Below are 20,637 nucleotides of genomic sequence, written 5' to 3' on the forward strand. Positions count from 1 at the left end.
GTTTCCAAAATCATCGGTGTTTGTCAGATGTAAATCAGCATCAGCATAACTTTATTTATATAGCACCTTTCAAAACACATGTTCACAAAGTGCGTGGACCGACCACAGTATAGCATGCATGAAACAGAAAGGCGGAGCATTATTATCTTTAATTAATACCAAAATCATTTGCAGTTGCGATTATACGGTGATTCCCCCCCCCCCCCCCCCACCCCCACCCCTCATGCAGCAATGTGAGCGCACAGGGCAGCAATAAATTAGATTGGCCTCAGGCCACACACACACACACACACACACACACACGCAGGACTGAAATAACTCGAGCGTCCATGTGCTGCCTATCCACCCACCATGCTGGGTTAATAATAGTTGCTCCAAAGGGGCAGGGGGAGGCTTATTCTCATCGGGTCCATTTTATCATCCTCCAGTTTCTCGAGTCCGAGTGGGAGGAGGATTTCCAGCAAGCGAGATGATCACAACCACACCCCTACCTCCGCCCCCCCCCCCCCCCCCCCCCACCCCCGCCACCCCCTCCCAGCCGCCCCTCGCCTGCTGTCTGCAGAAGAACAAAACGTATAAATAGACCCGCTGCGTCCAGACTGCAACGAGGACACAACAAGGACCGGTCTCGGTTCGGAAACACTCACGCACACACACACACGCACACACATACACGCACACACGCACGCACGCACGCACACACGCACACACACACTAGCATTACAAGCAGACACACTTCGACCAAGAATGACCTTGCAGAACTAAAAAAAAAAAAACGTCACGTAAGAAGTTTTCTAGAAGGGGACAGCGTGGACTCCTGGAGACAGACGCTTTGTCGAAGATAATAATAATAATAATAATATATAGCCTATATTGTGATCAATTCGTCTTAAGCCCCACTTTGACTCGCAGAAGATGTGCCCCGTTGCTCGTTTGCTGCTCCTGTGCGTCTTGCATCCAGCGCTCTCCACTCGGTTCGAATCCGAGGATGTTATACCTGTTCGGATCAACGGGGGAGTCAGCGGTCGCTTTTGGGAAAGAAGCGAGGACCAGGCGCGAGTCCTCCTCAGCGCGTTTGGCAAGGAGTTGACCCTCCATCTTATCCCCGACGCCAGTTTCATCTCGCCTTATTTGACCATACAGCGCCTCGAGAGAGCCAAAGGCGCGTCAGGTGCGCCACTCTCCCCGGGTCACGACCTCCATAATTTCATCAACCAGACTGGTGAGAGTGAAGGGAAGCTGAGAAGTTGCTTTTATTCAGGGAACGTTGATCAAGATCAACACTCGCTCGTGGCTCTGAGTCTATGCTCCGGCGTTTACGGCTCCTTCATAACGAACGGGACAGAGTACCTCATCGAACCCAAATTTCCAGGAGGCTTTGGGTCACGCTCTGCCGAACAGGTGCATGTGATCAAGAGGAGGACATTGTCCAAGAGCCACGGTGGCCCTCTCCTTTTCAATCACGCGCTCGAAGCGAGCGGACTGAAGAAGCGCAAGTGGGAAAGTTTGACGCGCGATGGCGGCGACGCACAGAGGGAAGCTCGCCGTAAACGCTTCGTGTCTGCGCCGCGCTTCATCGAGACCCTGGCAGTGGCAGATTCGAGCATGACTCACTTCTATGGGGATGAAATCAAGGTCAGACACGCTCTCTATGTACACTGGTAACATATTAACACGTTTATTTAGCCCTTTTCTTTGTCATAACGTTGAAATTCTCCAGTATTTTTCCTCATGAAGTTGCAATTTTGCTCAACTAAAACAGCAAAAAAAAAAAAAAAAAAAAAAAGTGAGGGTGCCTTCGTGCTCTGTTTTGCAAAAGTGGAAAAGGTCAGGCAAAAAAACAAATACAAAAAAATTAAAATAAAAATGCTGAAACACATTCCTTAGGACTTGGTCACGATTTGGCAGCGGAGCGGCAGCATCATGGAAGATGCTGCCCATGACTCAACTATGTAAAGTGCATTCCATTGGAATCAGTCACAAAGACAATGCTGAATTTCCCGTTCCAATGAAATATTGGCATTTTGACTATATTGACTCTGTTTTACTGATTCTAAAAACAAAAACAAAAAAAAACTACTAGAATTGGGAAAGCAACCTTCACATAAAAGTCATGGTTAGTCAACACAAGATTATTTGGATACAAGTCTTTCCAGTGTCAAGTCCAGAAAGACGATCGATCTTAATTATTCACTTAGCTCGAGACATGGAGAAGAAGTCTAAATATTCCACATTATTTGGAGTCTTCGTGACATCTGCTCCTCCATTCCCCTCCAAATGGCAACACAGTTCATTGGCTAGCAGGATTTTTCAATGTTTGATTCATCTGATGTTCATGTTCAAGATATGCAATCTCAATCCTTTTGTTAAGAATGGGGAAAGTAATCGTCATTACTCTTCAATTCTTATTTTTCACATATATTTTCAGTTAACTGCTAAGTGATTAACATGACCATGTTTTATTGACTGAATGTTTAGTCTTGTATATCTCGGCAATTTGATCAATTCAGATGCCGATTCAATCATCATTTCTTTTATTAGATTAATAAAAGAAGACGAAGAAATTGAAACATCCATCCATTCATTTTCGACCGCTTGTCATGTTTGGGGTCACTGGTAACCAGCAGCCAATCCCATCTGACTCTGGTTAATCAGTCAGTTACAGGGCACATATAGAAAAACAACCATAAACATTCACACTTATGGACAACTTAGTGTCTTCAATTAACCTAGCATATATGTTTTTGAAATGTGGGAGGAAACCGCAGTACCTGGAGAAAACCCATGTGAGATTTGACCCCGGAAACTTTGACTCTGATGCAAACCATTTCCTGCCCATGAAAACATTACAAATATAATTTGTGCAAATAATGCTCAAAAGAATAAAGTTCAGAATAGTATCAGTTGGAACATTTACTCAAGCCTCCAAATAGAAATGTCAACCAACCCTTTATTGTAAATATGTATATATTATATATTTTACTATGAATCTCTCAATTGTTTTCCATTGATGACATTCTTTTGCCATTTACCTTTCAAGCTTTTTTTTCTTCTTCCTTTCTACAGCACTATATTTTGACCTTAATGTCAATGGCTTCCCAGCTGTACAAGCACCCCAGCATCAAGAATTCCGTGAACTTAGTGGTAGTGAAGTTGCTGGTGGTAGAGGATGAGGATGTCGGTCCAGAGGTCTCCAGCAATGGAGGGGTAGCTCTCAGGAACTTTTGCTCCTGGCAGCAGCTCTTCAACCCACCAAGTCAGCGGCATCCAGAACACTATGACACCGCCATGCTCTTCACCAGAGAGGTAAGTGGCAAATTTTGCAGTTATCTTTGATCTGTGATTTGGCAGAGGTAATTAACCAGAAATTATATTAGATCCAGAAAACAAAAAGATAATTTCAAATATATTATTTGGAATGTAGTGTATAATAAAATGCTCTTTGAGATCGACTAGTACTGGTAAATTAAAGTGGTCCAAGAATGGCTCCTTGGGGAACACCAAATCTTATTTCATTAGGACCATGCCATGGTCAAGGTTTATTATGTTGCATATGTAAACCCTATCTTGAAGAACATTTAAGCATTTCACTAGTCCGGATTAGTCCGACATAATCGACTCACTGAATCATGTCCTCCCATAAATCTCATAACATGACGATTACAACATATGAGTTGTCACAGTATTTTGATAGAAGGGTGAAATTAAATCAGAAAAGGCATCATTTATGCAGTTATGTGATGGGGTGTTTTCCCTTCCATTCACACTGAGCTATGCTTTGAAATGTAAAGGATGCAAAGCTCCTCACGGATGAGCTAAGTTTACGACTGCCACAAATCAACCCTGACTTTATGAAGCTATGGTCCGGCTTGAGTGCTCAGCCAGGTTCAGCTTCGGATGTGTAAACCATGTTTTCCGAAGTCACAAGAGCCGACTACACGAGACCCAATTTAGTTCTCCAAATTGTTGATGCAGTGAAAACATGTGACTTATAGTCTTGTGTTGTACTGTATGTGAACATTGACCTTTTAGATATTGCCCCTGTTTTATAAATGTAATATTATGCCCCTGTGTGCTGAACCATACTAATAGGCAAAGATGTAGAGCTGAATACATAAGCGGCAGATGCTCTTGTGGAACAAGATGTACAAACATGCAGAGCAGTGCACAACCGCAGCGCCAAATCCAGATGTATTGTCAATTATAGTGGATTGTGAATATTTGGGATTGTGTCTAATGTAGTTTTCCTTTTGAATGCATACAGTTACTGTTATTCATTTGACTTTAACTCAGATTTCACCTCTGAAAGCTCAAAAGATCGATATGAGTTGATTAAATAAGCAAGAACCCCCCTTTCCAAAGATGATAATGCTTTGCTTTGTCATGTAGAGACACACTACTTTTTACCTTTTTTTTTTTTTTTTTTTGCTTATTATTGTAGTTGTACTGCACAGTACAAACACACTGCATAGTAGTCATCGCTGTTTGTAATATTTTGGTTGCTTTTTTGATTACAAACAGAGGCGATTCTTCAAAGTAGGAAATCTGCTACAGTGTTGTTAAAGGCAAAATGGATGTCAATTTATAGTTTCACGGTGAAGGAGACAGAGTAGAAAACTCCACAAAATTTGATTGATAACGAGAACACATAAAAAGGGTCTAGATACAATGTTGAGATGATAATATGAAAAGTAGCGCTGTGCATGCTGGAGTGGCTGAGTTATGTTGTTCTCAGACCCTCTGTGATGTTGACAAATGCTTCAAAGAAATACTTGAAAGTTCACAAAAGTCTTCTGTTTTTTAATTGCCGGTAAAATGCCACCTGTTTCAGTTGGCTTTTGAATGTACAATTGCGTTTCCCTGCAAATGGAAAAAAAATACATCTGTAATTGCAAGATATTTTCCACTTCATTATTTTTGTAAAGACATTTTTTTTCCCCCCATACAGCTCTAGTATTGGATCTCATTTGACTCGCAAACATCATTTGATTACACTGTGTTGGGTGTGCCCCGCGCTGATTAAATGATCAAAACACATCACTAGTAATCTGAATAATCCACCATTTGGCATTGAATAATAAAATTCCTATTAGGATATTTTTTGGTTGTCAGAGGGCTTGCTGGTCCAAATGACATACAATACAATGACACGCAGCACCCGGAAGACCCAAAAGCTAAATATTTCTGTCATTTTATTTTTGTCAGCATTGGTATGGACATCATCCTTTTCCTGTCATGATTTTGCTGTTGCAGTGGTCTGTGTTTTCTTTGTGTGCCAGGACATTTGTGGACAAAAGAGCTGTGATACGTTGGGTGTTGCCGATGTCGGGACAATGTGTGATCCCAAGAGAAGCTGCTCTGTTATAGAGGACAACGGTCTGCAATCTGCTTTCACTGCTGCACATGAACTTGGTTAGTTTGTTGTTTGTGGCATTTGTGAAACATCTTTATCGTATTTTGTCATTTTATTTTTTTTGACACTCTTGCCTACTTTAGGTCACGTGCTGAGCATGCCCCATGACGACTCCAAAACCTGCGAGAGGCTATTTGGGGATCTCGGAGGACATTACTTGATGGCCCCTTTGTTTGTCAGCCTCAACAAAACCATGCCTTGGTCTCCCTGTAGTGCACTCTACATTACAGAGTTCTTCGACAATGGTCATGGTAAGAAAAGTGAATGTGTAAATCAGTCGCATTCATATGAGGAGACCATTTGTTATTGTGGACATCTGTCATATGCATAAACTCTGTAATTAAGTCTGATTCAGAGACGAATAACAGATACTGATTCTAACTGTGTCTTTCCTGCTTTAACATGCCACCCCTATAACTTACAAGCCGCAGGCATAGTTTACCTCACCCCAGATTTCCGCATGCTGTCTTCCCACATGTGCTTCTGAACCTGCTTGGATTTTTTTTCTTCACAGTGCATTCATTATGTATTGTATCTGCCATTGCTTGTGTACTTGCTAGAACTATCGATGAAACATTTTGTCCTTTGAGTCTTACAATAGACTTCTTCACATTTGCTCTCGAGAGCCAAAAGTAACAGCTGTTGTCAGCAAAACATGCTCTTTATCAGTTGTCTCCAAGGAAAGCTCTTTCGGCAAAACATGTTTATTGCACACTGGGAATGTTACTCCAGCCAAAAAGCAAATTAGACAGCAATGAATAATTCGATTCAGACTATAATTACAGACTTGCCTAAAAACATTGTATTGGTCAAATGTATTTGTTATACATTTAGGACACAAACCTGACTATTTTTCTTTTGTTGTCAGACCACACAAAAAGGCACATTCACAACTACTGCATTGCTCTCCTTCAACCTCAGTATGATTGATATGCTTCTGTACCGCTTTGTATTGTCACCACAGGAGACTGCCTGCTTGATGTTCCAGAGAGCAGTTTGCCGTTACCGAAGGAGATGCCAGGCACCAAATACAACCTAGACCATCAGTGCCAACAGATTTTTGGAGAGGAATTCTTCCATTGTCTCAACACAACAGACAGTGATATTTGCAGCCAGCTCTGGTGCCAAGAGGACGGAACATCCCAGTGCTCCACAAAGAATGGCAGCTTGCCCTGGGCTGACGGCACCCCTTGTAGTCTCAACAGGACATGCCTCCATGGAGTGTGCATGCCGACAAAGGAGGTGGTGGAGCCACTGGTAAGAATAGCAGCATATACAAAGCAGCCAAATGTGTACAGTATATTTGTACACGTGAATAAAGACGCTATTTGATCATTTAATTTAATACATTTTTTTTAGAATGCAATGGAATCATCAGTCATTATTTAAATGTACATTGTGCTAAGTAATGAGAACACAACCTCACAAGATACTACGTAGTGTTTTGTGTCCGTTTGTGTTCCATTTATTCAAAGCTTATTCTGGCACCTGTTATTAACTGTAATGGTTAATCTGAAAGTGGTGTTAATTAATGTATACAGTATTTTGGGACAGTCTGTAATATGTGTCCAGTATACAGGACTGCATATTATACCCTCAATAATAAATATGGCGTTAAATGAATACCGGTAGCTCTATCATCTTTAATGAAAAAAAGAAATGGTGGTGCACCAACAATTTAGGTAGGCTACATACAAGATGAGGTACTTTGAGATCATATATATATATATATATATATCACAGAGCATTTCCTTTACAGAAATACTTGTTATCATTTTATAACTTTTACTTAAGTCATATTCATAAATGTTTTTCCATGATAAAGTCATGACAAACTCTGTAGTTTCTTTTTAATCTGAATTTACTCCAGTAAAATACAGAAAACAATCCTGTCCTGTGAAATGTGTTTTTACCAGCATCCATATACTGTGATACATTTACATTTACTATATTTGTTGTTGGTCAAATTCTAGCAACCTCAGTTATAATAACATTTGTGTTTGTTTTAATATAAAGTAGATATTAAAAGAACGGCCATCTTCTGGATGCCCTAATGCCGTCGTCACTACAGACATTATGCCTTTCAACATTGCAGCACTGGGGAATGTATAGCAAACTTGCAAAAAAGTGTTGGCATAGCTTTTGCAAAAAGATGGTAAATGTACAGCGAGCTCTTGGTTGGGTGTTTTTAATAAATTAGTGAATCTCTTTGTTTAAATCTTCCTCAATAGCTTATCCATGTGTTTTGATCACCCAGACACAGTGGCAGCTGGGAGCGGTCCCAAAGTAATTAAACCTCTGCAAAAGGCGCACAGCCTTTAAATTGTGCCTCAGAAAGCAACAGCGTGGCAGGCTCGACAAGTAGTGAGTGACACATGTAGCAAGAATGTGGGTACAGGCAGACAGAAGACGCGTGCCGTACTTCAACACAGAATTAGCCCGCAGTCACGGCATGCCAACACAGTGCAGCCTCAGAGCCAGAAGCCAGGGCTGTGGTTTCGGCTGCACAGTTGAGATTTCCTGTGGCTTCCAACCTCTCTGACTATGGCCTGTTTTTGTTCCTTTTTTCTTTACCGCAGGTGGTTGTGGCTGGTGGCTGGAGCATGTGGGGACCATGGCAACAGTGTTCCAGGACATGTGGAGGTGGAGTAGAGTTCTCCTATAGGGAGTGTACCAACCCTGAGCCTCAGAATGGGGGCAACTATTGTGAAGGACAGAGGGTTCAGTACCAGTCCTGCAACACACAACCCTGTGACAACAATGGTGAGACGTAAATTCAGAGACTTCATCTGGTTTGAGCCCCATATGCAATTGTTGATCATTATACAGTGGATAAAAAAAAGTCTCCACGCCCCTGTTCAAATGTTAGGTTTTTGTGATCTTTTTGGCCATAATTCCAAAAGGTATGTTTGGTGCAAACACACAACTGCTCATCACAAAAAAAAAACACCATACCTGCTGTGAAGCATGGTGGTAGCATCATCATCAACAGGGGGTATGCAACCACATGATTTCATTTGTTCATTTTTACTTCCTCACATGTGTTTACAGGTTATAGTCCACGTTAATAGTGGAAAATGTTTTGGAGCGAGTTATCTCGGTCTATTTTTTTCTAATATCACAAAAAATGGCATTTGAACAGGGGTGTGTAGACCTTTCATATCCCCTCTATGTCATTTCGAATTGGTACCAGTACATTTTTACACTAGAAATATTAAAATACTTAAATTAAATTAAATTAAATAAAATTTTTAAAATACAAATAGTTTTTACTACCCTTGCGACACCAAGAGCTACCTGAAACATAATGAGCCACACGAATGGCTACTTGTTTGACATCACAATTCTATGTAAATATAATTTGTATGATTGTACTATATATAATATTTGTGTATGTGTAATGTTATAAGTATTGCAATACTGTATGAATTACTGCTTACAATCATCCGTCATAATTATCAGTGACTTTAATATGTACAGATAGCATTTTGTACATTTCACAGAAACACCTTTTTGAACAAATAACAGACACGTGTTGAATCTTGTGCTATTTGTGGGACAAATAAAAAATATCCTACTTTTGTATATAATTGTACTATTGTAAATATCTGATAGTTTTAACTATTTAATGTAATACTGTATGCTCAGAGCTGAACCTTAGTCTACACAAACACTTTCAAACATTTGAAAAGAAGACCAGACTTTCATATACTCAATGCTCAGCTCTGTATAATAAGACACTTGGCAATGCATTTTGTTTTCAACGCAGTGTAATCAGGTGTATAACTTGACACTGATGAACTCCTAAGAGCCATTTGTATACACAAATATTTATGAAAACACCCAAATATACAACCCCAATTCCAATGAAGTTGGGACGTTGTGTTAAACAAGTAAAAACAGAATACAATGATTTGCAAATCATGTTCAACCTACATTTAATTGAATACACTACAAAGACAAGATATTTCATGTTCAAACTGATCAACTTTATTGTTTTTAGCAAATAATCCTTAATTTAGAATGTTATGGCTGCAACACATTCCAAAAAAGATGGGACAGGGTCAGGTTTACCACTGTGTTACATCACCTTTTCTTTTAACAAAATTCAATATAGTTGAACATGATTTGCAAATCATTGTATTCTGTTTTTATTTATGTGTAACACAAGGTCCCAAATTCATTGAAATTGGGGTTGTAGAAGGAATCTATACATATTTACTATCTATAAATATGCCTTGTATATATAAGTATGTACTGTATGTGCATGATGTGCATGACATTCATTAATGTGAAAATAGAAACCATGGCCCGAGTTTACAAAGCCATTAACTGATTTGGACTAGAGAAAGCATACTGAATCTGAAATGTTTGTACTTTAGATGGCTGAATAGATTTATTTTCTTTTTTTTTACCCTGGATTTAACCTGCAAAGTGCTACAAAGTGCTTTGGTTATAAAATACATTCTGTAGGTTGCTGACCCAGCTTTGTTCTGTTTTTCCCTAACAGGCAAAAGTTATCGAGAGGAGCAGTGTGAGAAGTACAACAGCCCACACTACCTGGACTACAATGGCAACATGAAACAATGGATACCAAAGTATGCTGGAGTGTCTCCTAGGGACAGATGCAAACTATTCTGCCGGGCCAGGGGCAGCAGTGAATTTAAGGTGTTTGAGTCCAAGGTACATGCACTCAACATCACAGCTCGTTCAAAAGCATTCCAAGTAAGAATTAGGATTACTTACTAATTCAAATAATGTAAATCAGTTCTGAACTGGCATTTTCCTTTCAAATGATCTATGATTGTAACATATTCTAATGGAAATGCTGTATTAAAACTGCACCTAATTTTCCCATAGTTTTTATAGAATGAGTTTATTAGGATTCATTTTCAGTGCATTTCATACCGCTCCATAAAAGGCGAGCGTCTATCAAAGATGCAAAACCCTCATGTGAATTTGAATAATATAATAAGTATACTTCTGCAGGTAATTGATGGAACACCCTGTGGTCCTGACACCACATCAGTGTGCGTTCAAGGCCAGTGTGTGAAGGCAGGTTGTGATCAGGTGATTGGATCCAACAAGAGAGTGGATAAGTGTGGAGTGTGTGGAGGAAACGGGCTTACCTGCAGGAAGATCACTGGGTCCTACAACAAGGCAATGTAAGTTACTGAGCAACTTTTTATCATATTGAATATCCATCCATCCATCCATTTTCTACACCGCTTATCCTCACTAGCAGCTATCGCAGCTATCTTCGGGCAAGGTACACCTTGAACCGGTCGCCAGCCAATCGCAGGGCACATAGAAACAAACAAGCATTTGCACTCACATTCATACCTACGGACAATTTAGAGTCTTCAATCAACCGACCGTGCATGTTTTTGGGATGTGGGAGGAAACCGGAGTGCCCGGAGAAAACCCACGCAGGCACGGGGAGAACATGCAAACTCCTCACAGGCGGGGCCGGGGATTGAACCCGGGTCCTCAGAACTGTGAGGCTGACGCTCTAACCAGTCGGCCACCGTGCCGCCCACAATGTCTTCCAGTACCCACAATTTTTTTTTGCCCTGGCCAACTAAATGTAGATGTGGCAGCACCCGATGTGTGATTTCAATAAAGTCAATCATGACCAACTTGAAGGGGTGCCTGGGTGGGTGTTCTCCGGGCATTAATTGGAGACTCTAAATTGCCCGTAGGCATGACTGTGAGTGCGAATGGTTGTTTGTTCCTATGTGCCCTGCGATTGGCTGGCAACCAGTTCAGGGTGTACCCCGCCTCCTGCCCGATGACAGCTGGGATAGGCTCCAGCACGCCCGCGACCCTAGTGAGGAGAAGCGGCTCAGAAAATGGATGGATGGATGGATGGAAGACATTGTAAAAAGGGCATTTTTGCAAAAAAATAAAAAATAAAAAACTTTTAGGTTGAGGAATTTTTTGTACCCCATTCTCAGAAAAGGCTCAGACTGCTCGGAGAACTTTTGGAGTATCAATGTTGTTATTTGAACACAAATCAAACTACATAGTCTAGAAGTGGGCTGTGCTTTGCCCTTTAAGAAAACTGACAGCAACCAATGAAAGAGTACTTTTGGGTTAATATATTAAAACATTGCTGATATTTTTTATACGGCTTGTGCTCATTAGGGTCATGGGTAACTGGAACTTACTCCAGCTGACTTGGAACTGGTTGCCGGAAACTTTCAGGGCAATAAGCAAACCATTCTCAATATATCAATACCATGAAATTAAAAAGTGTATTTAAACTACTGTATGTCTTACTATTCCCTTTCAGCTATGGATACAGTGACATTGTCACAATTCCTGCTGGTGCAACCAATATTGACATTAAACAGCGGAGCCACAGAGGAATCAAACATGATGGGAACTATCTGGCTATAATGAGAGAGAGTGGACGTTACATTCTAAATGGGAACTTCTCAGTTTCCACGGTGGAACAGGACATTCCTGTACTTGGTGCTGTGCTGAAATACAGCGGTTCCTCCACCACGTTGGAGAGGATCCAGAGCTTCATGGGGCTGAAAGAGGCCATCATCATTCAGCTGCTGGCCACAGCAGGGGATACCAACCCTCCTAAAGTGAAATATTCCTTTTTTATCCCCAGAGATGTTGCTTTTAAGTCAAAAGAGAAGAAGGGCTCTTCGGCATCTTTGCATGTGATTCATCCTTTCAGTGTGCCAGACTGGGTTCTGGGAGAGTGGTCTGAGTGCTCAAAGAGCTGCGGTTCAGGGTGGTCCAGGAGGAATGTGGCGTGCAGAGACAGTGCAGGCTTTCTCTCAAGCCTTTGTGATAAAGACTTGAAGCCAATGGACATCAGGGCCTGTGGGGATCAGCCCTGTCCCATCTGGCAGATGGGACCTTGGTCCGCCTGCTCACGAACTTGTGGTCAGGGCGAGCGGCGCCGCAGCATCTTCTGCATAGACTACACTGGCAAGACTGTTGAACCAGAGAAGTGCGACCCTAATAAAAAACCTGCGCCTGTTTCCGGAGAATGTTTTAACCTTGAGTGCTTATGAAAAACATAAGTAAACTGAACAATTCCCCTTTTGATCTGACTGCACTTATCAACAGATTGCATCACATCACAGTAAGTGCATTTGCCTGAGTATGGTTTTGCCATCTTATTTTTGGACTGTTGACAACCACTGTTGAAAGTAACCAATGGAAAACTACCTCGGAAATGTAATGAGATGCCATTTATAGATCCTAGATATAGGTGCTGTGTTTTATTTCCTCCACTTTAAATGACAACTAATTTATTGGAGTTACATTTAGTTTAGTTTACAGAATATATTTGAAAATTAGCTCTCATTTATAGTGGGGCTAAGAAAATGGCATTAAGCCAACTATTGTGCAGCATGGTGTAAATTATACTGTACTTCTAGCTAACATAGTGTCCTCCACAGAACTGAGTCCTCCAGGCTGCTTCAATTTAATGTTTTATCTCAGTTGCTGAGATAGGTGAGATTAGTGTGTTGTGGTTTTAAGCTTTCTTGACATGTGCTCCTCTTTCACCGCTCCTCATTTCTACATACAGGAAAGTTGATTTATGTTTGGATCTGAAATGTGATTTTTTTTTTTTTTTTTTTTTTACGGGGCGGTCATCATAAGTACGGTAAGCCCTTCTTTAATTGTAAAATATGGCAAGATCTTTGGGCTCTACAAAAATATTTGACTGATTTTACCAAAACAACTCATTTTTTGAGCCATACTCCATTTTCAGTAAGGTAACAGAATTCAGGTTTAAACATTGTCTAAAATATTTTCTCAAGAAGAAGAATAATCCAAGACAGAATTTCCCTGCCCTGTAGTTCTTCCTTTCTGCTTTGTTTCAGTCGAGGATAATGGACTTACAAACTATCTTCAGTACAACACATACTTATATGGGTATTTATACCTAAACTATGGTGCATTTCATGTTATGTAGTTATAATGGTCATTTTCATGTCTCTTATGCCTTAACAATTTTGACAATCATATCTAAATGCTTTTTCAAACTTTCATATGTATTATTTTATTCTTCGTTCCTGTTAATTTACAGTATGTAATGATAAAAAATAGAGGGAGCATTAGGCCCATATCCCTTCAATGAAGGACCATACAATGTTATTATTAAAGCTTCCTTTTAAGCTATTTATTTTTGTAAGTTTTTACCTTGGATATGTAAAGAACATGGCAGATGCTACTGTCTTAGAATTTCTTTTGTCTGTAAAAATGGTCAAATAAACACATTTATGTTAGTAAACAGCTTTTACTTTTTTCAAAAGGAGACTTTGTGTTTTCTATTGGTTTGCATCTAAAAGAACCTGGCAAGCATTTTATATGGCATGTACAAAATACATCATCATCAGATCTTTCTCAGTTTGAATCCTCAATGAATTCCAAATGCATAAATCTGACTTTTTTCCATTTTCCACACCAATGTCTGAGGCAAAGGTAGCTCAAAGACAACATTGATCAAATTCTTATTCCTGTTCTGTCTTTCAAAGTAGCATTTCATTGCAACTGTGATTAAATCGGCTATACTGTGAAACCAAATTAGACCTGGGTATGCTCTGGGGCTTCTTTTCTGCATCCGGCACAGGGTGTCTTGAGTGTGTGCAGGGTATGAAATCTCAAGACTATCAAGGCATTCCTGGAGCGAAATGTGCTGAAAGCCTGGCCTCAGCCACAGGTCATGGCTTCTCAAACAGGATAAATACCCAAAGCGCAGACTTAAAAACACTCAAGAATAGCTAAGAAAAAAATATTGGACAATACTGAAGTCGACCTTGAAGAGCCTGGATTTGAATCTTATAGAACATCTGTGAAAGGAGGTGAACCATCGAGTCTGGAGAAGGCACGCACCACTTCAAACCCGAGACAGTGTAATATGTGCAGAGGTCTCATTGAAAGTTGATTGTAGTGCAACAAAAGATTAAGTTAAGTGTACGGTATCGTCATTTTTGCACAGGTCTATTCATTCACTGGACACTTCATGTAAACAAATGGAATGTTATTTTCTAATGTTCTGACTTATTCTCTTCAGACAGCTGGTACTTTTAACTACACTAACACAAACTCTTTTTTAAAAAAGTTTGTTTTGATGTAGAAACACAACAGACTGTGTTTCTAAAATTCTGGGTGCTTATTTTAGTCATATACCACAAACAAACATTTGGGTTTCAGGTGATATTTTGGGATGAACCAAAAAAAACAAAAAAACTACAGTGTTCCATCACTATATCGCGGTTCACCCATTGCAGATTTTTTTTTCATATTCATATTGTGCGTAATTCCCCACATCACGGGATTTGGAGTGTATGCTGTAATTTTTTGGGGGTAAAATAAACACTTCCTAGCCTAAAACATTAAAACTGTAAAAAAAAAAATTAAAAAAAAAAAAACAAGCAAAACAAAAATTCAATAAAACACATATTACAAGGAATTAAAAATGCACAGTGTACAGAACTACTTTTCAGAGTTTAAAAGTATAGAAAGTGTTTCTGAATATAGTAGAGGTTAATAGGAGTGTGGGAAAGATTAATAATAGTCTTGGCAGGTTCATACAGCTTTAAAATAAGTATAAATTATACAACCCTAATTCCAATGAAGTTGGGACGTTGTGTTAAACATAAATAAAAACAGAATACAATGATTTGCAAATCATGTTCAACCTATATTTAATTGAATACACTACAAAGACAATATATTTAATGTTCAAACTGATAAACTTTATTGTTTTTAGCAAATAATCCTTAACTTGGACTTTTTTGGCTGCAACACATTCCAAAACAGCTGTGACAGGGTGATGTTTACCACTGTGTTACATCATCTTTTCTTTTAACAACATTCAATAAACATTTGGGAACTCAGGACACTAATTGTTGAAGCTTTGTAGGTGGAATTCTTTCCCATTCTTGCTTGATGTACAGCATCAGCTGTTCAACAGTCCGGGGTCTCCGTTGTCGTATTTTACGCTTCATAATGCGCCACACATTTTCAATGGGAGACAGGTCTGGACTGCAGGAAGGCCAGTCTGGTACCCGCACTCTTTTACTACGAAGCTACGCTGTTGTAACACGTGCAGAATGTGGTTTGGCATTGTCTTGCTGAAATAAGCAGGGGCTTCCATGAAAAAGACATTGCTTGGATGGCAGCATATGTTTCTCCAAAACCTGTATCTACCTTTCAGCATTAATGGTGCCTTCACAGATGTGTAAGTTACCCATGCCATTGGCACTAACACAGCCCCATACCATCACAGATGTTGGCTTTTGAACTTTGCGTACATAACAATCCGGATGGTTCTTTTCCTCTGGCCCGGATTTAATTTCCAAAAACAATTTGAAATGTGGACTCGTCGGACCACAGAACACCTTTCCATTTTTCATCAGTCCATCTTAGATGAGCTCGGGCCCAGAGAAGCCGGCGGCGTTTCTGGGTGTTGTTGATAAATGGCTTTTGCTTTGCATAGTAGAGTTTCAAGTTGCACTTACGGATGTAGCACCGAACTGTATTTACTGACATTCTCTGACCGCTTACATGCAGTGATTTCGCCAGATTCTCTGAACCTTTTGATGATATTATGGACCGTAGATGATGAGGTGACCGTAGATGATGAGGTGAACCTCGTCCCATCTTTGCTTGTGAATGACTGAGCAATTCGGGGATGCTCCTTTTATACCCAATCATGGCACCCACCTGTTCCCAATTAGCCTGTTCACCTGTGGGATGTTCCAAACAGGTGTTTGATGAGCATTCCTCAACTTTCTCAGTCTTTTTTGCCACCTGTCCCATCTTTTTTGGAACGTGCTGCAGCCATAAAATTTTAAGTTAATGATTATTCAATTTGAACATTAAATATATTGTCTTTGTAGTGTCTTCAATTAAATATAGGTCGAATATGATTTTCAAATCATTGTATTCTGTTTCTATTTATGTTTAAAACACCGTCCCAACTTCATTGGAATTGTAAAAAAAAAATAAAAAATTTTATCGCAACTTTGCAGATTTCACCTATTGCATGGTCCGGAACCCCCCCCCCTCCCCCGTGATAAATGAGGGATTATTGTACAGTCAAAGCTTTGCAGGTGCACCCAATTTAACCTTCTCTAAAGTTTGGAATGCGTGTGTCTACAAGTGTTTGAAATTCCAGTACTTTCTGCACAACTTGCTGTTCTTTAACAAGAAGCTGAATAGCAAAATTCACAACAGGCATTTGATCCATGATTCAATCAATAAATGTCCGAGGATGCCCACTTCTATGCCTTTCTGTGACACTTCTAGTCTCTCTGCTGTTCTGCAACAAAACTACAATAATATGCATAACTGACCAATGGTACTACATAAGGAATATATTATAACAATGCATTTGGTGCTAATTGTGTTCCTAATATTGTGCCGTGGCTATAAATCACAAGTTACAGTAAATATTGGGAAGCAAAATGGCAGTTGTTCGTTATTGAAACGTTAGATAATGAGACTTCCTTCTCCTTACAGTAATGTACAGTAACAGAAGCGCATTGCATTGTGGGGATACAAATAAGAGCGCCGAAAGGCTAGCCGGCATCACAAAGGAAATAAAAAAGCAAACGGAGTCTTTAAATGACAAGTTGGTATGATGTGAGCGCAAGTGAGAGTTGTCACTTAGCGCTCTGAATCCGCCAGACTATCGCTGGGGATGTAAGCGTCCCGGAGAAGCGACAAGACGTCGCGAGCAGCTTTGCGTCAGCAAAACTGCTTGCATACTCAGGCCCAGCCGCTAGCAGAGGCAAGGTACGACAAGGTAAACGTGCTTCTTACACTATGTGTTTTAGCGTCTTTCTTATGGCGCGCGTCTTTTATCCGACTACATTGTCTGTTAAGCATTTTTTGTTGGTTGCCGGATGCTGGCTTCTAAGCTACGCTAAGCTTTTGTGGCTAATGTGCTAGTTGTCGTGCATTCACTCTGTGAATGCATTGAGGAAGTCGGGGTTATCCACGGTCAAACCGGAAGTTCAAGAATCTAAGCTTCGAAAGAAAAGCTTTTGCTGTATTGGAAAGGAAAACAAGGCGCCGTTACTTTGTGTCAAGACTGTGCCCCGTATTTATCGGAGTAGCTCGGCGATGAGACATATATAAATATACATGTTAGTCAGCAAAACAACATTTTATCACTGACAAATAAGCAGCGTTCTGTTTTGCGAATCGTACAACGACTGTACAATATGTACTATAAAATTCCGATGTCATAAAAATGTCACATGTTTTGTTTATGTTTAGTGTACTCAACACTGCAATCGTTATGCATGCTGACTATACCTAGCCCCCCCACACACACATACACACACACACATAATCTTTGGGGAAGTAGTGTGAAAATAATTCGGCATAGTAAACGCCGTGTAATCTTTTATTTTGATAGCCAAAACAGGATGTATTTCTTATCTCAACCCTGATTAGAAATTGGAGCTTGACACTTAGCTGAGGTTCGCTCAACTGTATTGTTGAGTTTTTTTTTTAATTTAGTATGTGCATTTTTGGAAATTGTAGCTTCCTCTCCCACGTCTTACATAGAGTATTTGTCTTTTTTTGTTCACTTCGGCCCAACGGTTTCAACTATTAGCCTTTCCCCACTTGTTTCAGCTGTGTGACCACTTGCTAGTAGTGTGTGATGATAGTTACAGTGAAAGGACCAGGTTGTAAAGTGGACGCCGCCATCACGAGTAATTGAGAGGTACAGTGGATGTGAACTTTTTGTGTAATTTGTTTTTTGCTATTACTTAGTAAGTAAATGTAAATGCTCGATTTAAAAGTTGACCTAAAATCTAATCTACCATAATCAAGAACAAGCATCAGTCACCAGTCTGTTCTTGTGGCCTATTAATTTTATTTACAACAAAATAATCTATAAGTTTATGATACGAAATTGTCTCCAGGTTGTTTTGTCTTATAGCTTTGGCATTTAATCACACATTCAATGTTGCAGAATAACCTTAATAACGATACAGTGTTGCAGAAGAATGTGTTTATAATACTGCATAGTAATCCAAACTATCCTAATTTAGTGTGTCAACTTCAAGTCCTTTTCAAACTTCTCCATAGAAATAAATGCCTGAGAAGCTCTTGAACCCTGAAAGTTGACATTATATGGTCTTGTATTCATTTTTTTTCTCCAAGCCTATAATTCGCTTCACTTTTATTAGGCCAATGCAGTCCAGGGGTACCTTTATTTGGTCTGTGTGTGACAGGGAGTGTGCTTTCCCTGCAGGAGCCCTTTCACTCAAGCTTTTGTTTGATGGAAAATCGCATGGTTAAGGAGTCAACATGTCTCACAGACAGCTGCTGAGCATCCTGTAGTTCACTGGCCTCCACATGCGTCTGGCTTGCCTTGATTGTAGTTACATAACCTGGCATTCAGTCGTCAACACTACATTCACCATCACCCACCCCTCTTTTTTTAAGAGTGCACGAGTGCGTTAATGTTGCTGTTTAGCTGTCCACAATGCACTTTTAGTTCATCTATAAAGCTTTTCAAAGTTCTCTCACTAATAAATGCAGAAGTGATGTGATACAGCAAACTGCATTTTATTTAAGTCTAGTGCAGCAGTGGTTGGTTCTAACCAGCGGTACACAAATTGCATTGAAATCTCCTGTTTTAAAATAAAATCAAACACAATATCAGAAATTCCACTTACTGCAGTAACCAAAAATGATCTTCTTAAATGGTCAGTGACTGTTTTAGTATTGTTTTTGCAGATTTGTTTGTACTATATTTTACTGAGCAGCATGACAGATAAGATCAAATTGGGTTCTGAGTTTTTCCTTGCCCAAATGGTTACTTTCAGGGGATGTCGTCAATGTTTGTCAACTGTGGGCCAACGTTTTTCTGCAGATTTAGTCGTTGCCATTCAAACAATGATGCAATTTATTTGCAGCTTTTCCCTATACCAGAAACATCACATTCTCACTTATTCTTAGCTTTTCACCTTCTCACCTTTTCGTGTTTACTGTTTATTAATTCTTCGATGAGCTCAATGTTCAATGTGTGTGTTCATTGTTAAAAATTTAATTCGGACACATGAAGGCATTCAGATTGGTGTTCAGATTTGTCGTGCGTAAGCACACACCCTCATCATGCCGAAAATCAGAATCATCTTTATTTCGCCAAGTATGTCAAAAACACACAAGGAATTTGTCTCCGGTAGTTGGAGCCGCTCTAGTACGACAACAGACACTCAATTGACAGAGAATACTTTTGACACATAAAGAAATTGAGAAAAACAGTCACTGAGCAATAAAAGGTTGCTTGTAATCTGGTAATGCCGGTACAATTTTTTAATTTTTTGACAATTGTGCAAAAATATGCAGAGTTGTCTAGCAATGAAAGCAGTTTGAATGACGAATAGAGCAATAGTCCGGTGCAATGACCATTGTGCAAAGGGCCGATGTATGTATGCAGTTTAAAGTGTCTAGTAGTGCGATAATCTGGGACAATGTCGATTATGCAAATGTTGCAGATACTACTCAGTCGATTGTGCAAATGGTACAGATGCTACTTGGGCACATGAGTGGCCAGTATTGGTCAACAACAGATATGCAAATAGTGGAGCGTGGCGACACTACTACAGTGAGTGCACGAGTAATGTATAATTGGCCTGTCAGAAATGTGACAACAAACTCAAGACAAAAAAAAAACAAAATGGCAGCAATGTTGCAATGGAATTGTAAGTTAACTATTTAAGAAGTTAATGGCAAGAGGGAAGAAGCTGTTGGAATGTTTGCTAGTTTTAGTTTGCATTGTTCGGTAGCGCCTACTTGAGGGAAGGAGCTGGAAGAGCTGGTGACCAGGATGTGGAGGGTCCAAGAGGATTTTGCATGCTCTTGTCTTAGTTCTGGCAGCAAGTCCTCAAGAGTGGGTAGGGGGGTACCGACAAGCTTTCCAGCAGTTTTGATTATCCGTTGCAGTCGGAGTTTGTCCTTTTTTGTAGCAGCACCAAACCAGACTGTGATGGAAGAACACAGGACTGATTCGATGACCACTGTGTAGAACTGCCTCAACAGCTCCTGTGGCAGGCCGTGCTTCCCCAGGAAGTACAACCCCAATTCCAATGAAGTTGGGACATTGTGTTAAACATAAATATATACAGAATACAATGATTTGCAAATCATGTTCAACCTATATTTAATTGAATACACTACAAAGACAAGATATTTAATGTTCAAACTGATAAACTTTATTG

General features: G+C 39.9%; 3 protein-coding genes across 6 annotated transcripts in view; all 3 read left to right on the top strand.

Moving 5' to 3' along the window:
- LOC133482130 (uncharacterized) overlaps nucleotides 1-20,637 on the top strand; it is a 240,958-nt gene that overhangs the window by 153,602 nt on the left and 66,719 nt on the right. The window lies entirely within an intron of this gene.
- Nucleotides 592-13,679, top strand: LOC133482460 (A disintegrin and metalloproteinase with thrombospondin motifs 8-like). Of its 2 annotated transcripts, none has more exons than XM_061782621.1 (9): nucleotides 592-1,635; nucleotides 3,067-3,306; nucleotides 5,280-5,412; nucleotides 5,497-5,664; nucleotides 6,378-6,670; nucleotides 7,993-8,176; nucleotides 9,924-10,138; nucleotides 10,403-10,578; nucleotides 11,709-13,679. In XM_061782621.1, exons 1-9 carry the CDS (start codon nucleotides 916-918, stop codon nucleotides 12,448-12,450), a joined length of 2,871 nt encoding a protein of 956 aa, XP_061638605.1. In that variant the 5' UTR covers nucleotides 592-915; the 3' UTR covers nucleotides 12,451-13,679. The 2 variants fall into 2 exon arrangements, with proteins under 2 accessions (XP_061638605.1, XP_061638606.1); XM_061782622.1 differs by having other exon boundaries at nucleotides 9,924-10,096.
- zbtb44 (zinc finger and BTB domain containing 44) overlaps nucleotides 16,768-20,637 on the top strand; it is a 30,029-nt gene continuing 26,159 nt past the window's right edge. Inside the window, exon 1 of one of the 3 annotated variants that reach the window (XM_061782114.1) lies at nucleotides 16,768-17,201. The gene's annotated coding sequence lies outside the window, so the exon portion shown is untranslated. Of the gene's footprint in view, nucleotides 17,202-17,860; nucleotides 18,132-20,637 lie in introns of those variants that run through there. The other 2 variants (XM_061782112.1, XM_061782113.1) reach the window with 2 other exon arrangements.

This window comes from Phyllopteryx taeniolatus, chromosome 8 (genome assembly GCF_024500385.1).
Source record: "Phyllopteryx taeniolatus isolate TA_2022b chromosome 8, UOR_Ptae_1.2, whole genome shotgun sequence".
NCBI classification, from domain to species: domain Eukaryota; kingdom Metazoa; phylum Chordata; class Actinopteri; order Syngnathiformes; family Syngnathidae; genus Phyllopteryx; species Phyllopteryx taeniolatus.

What these genes read in the sequence shown, in the direction of transcription:
- LOC133482460 (XM_061782621.1), top strand. Translation starts at nt 916, where the DNA reads ATGTGCCCCGTTGCTCGTTTGCTGCTCCTGTGCGTCTTGCATCCAGCG. An exon ending in AGGAGGTGGTGGAGCCACTG is followed by an intron (nt 6,671 to 7,992) that starts GTAAGAATAGCA and finishes TCTTTACCGCAG; the next exon opens with GTGGTTGTGGCTGGTGGCTG. An exon ending in CTCGTTCAAAAGCATTCCAA is followed by an intron (nt 10,139 to 10,402) that starts GTAAGAATTAGG and finishes ATACTTCTGCAG; the next exon opens with GTAATTGATGGAACACCCTG.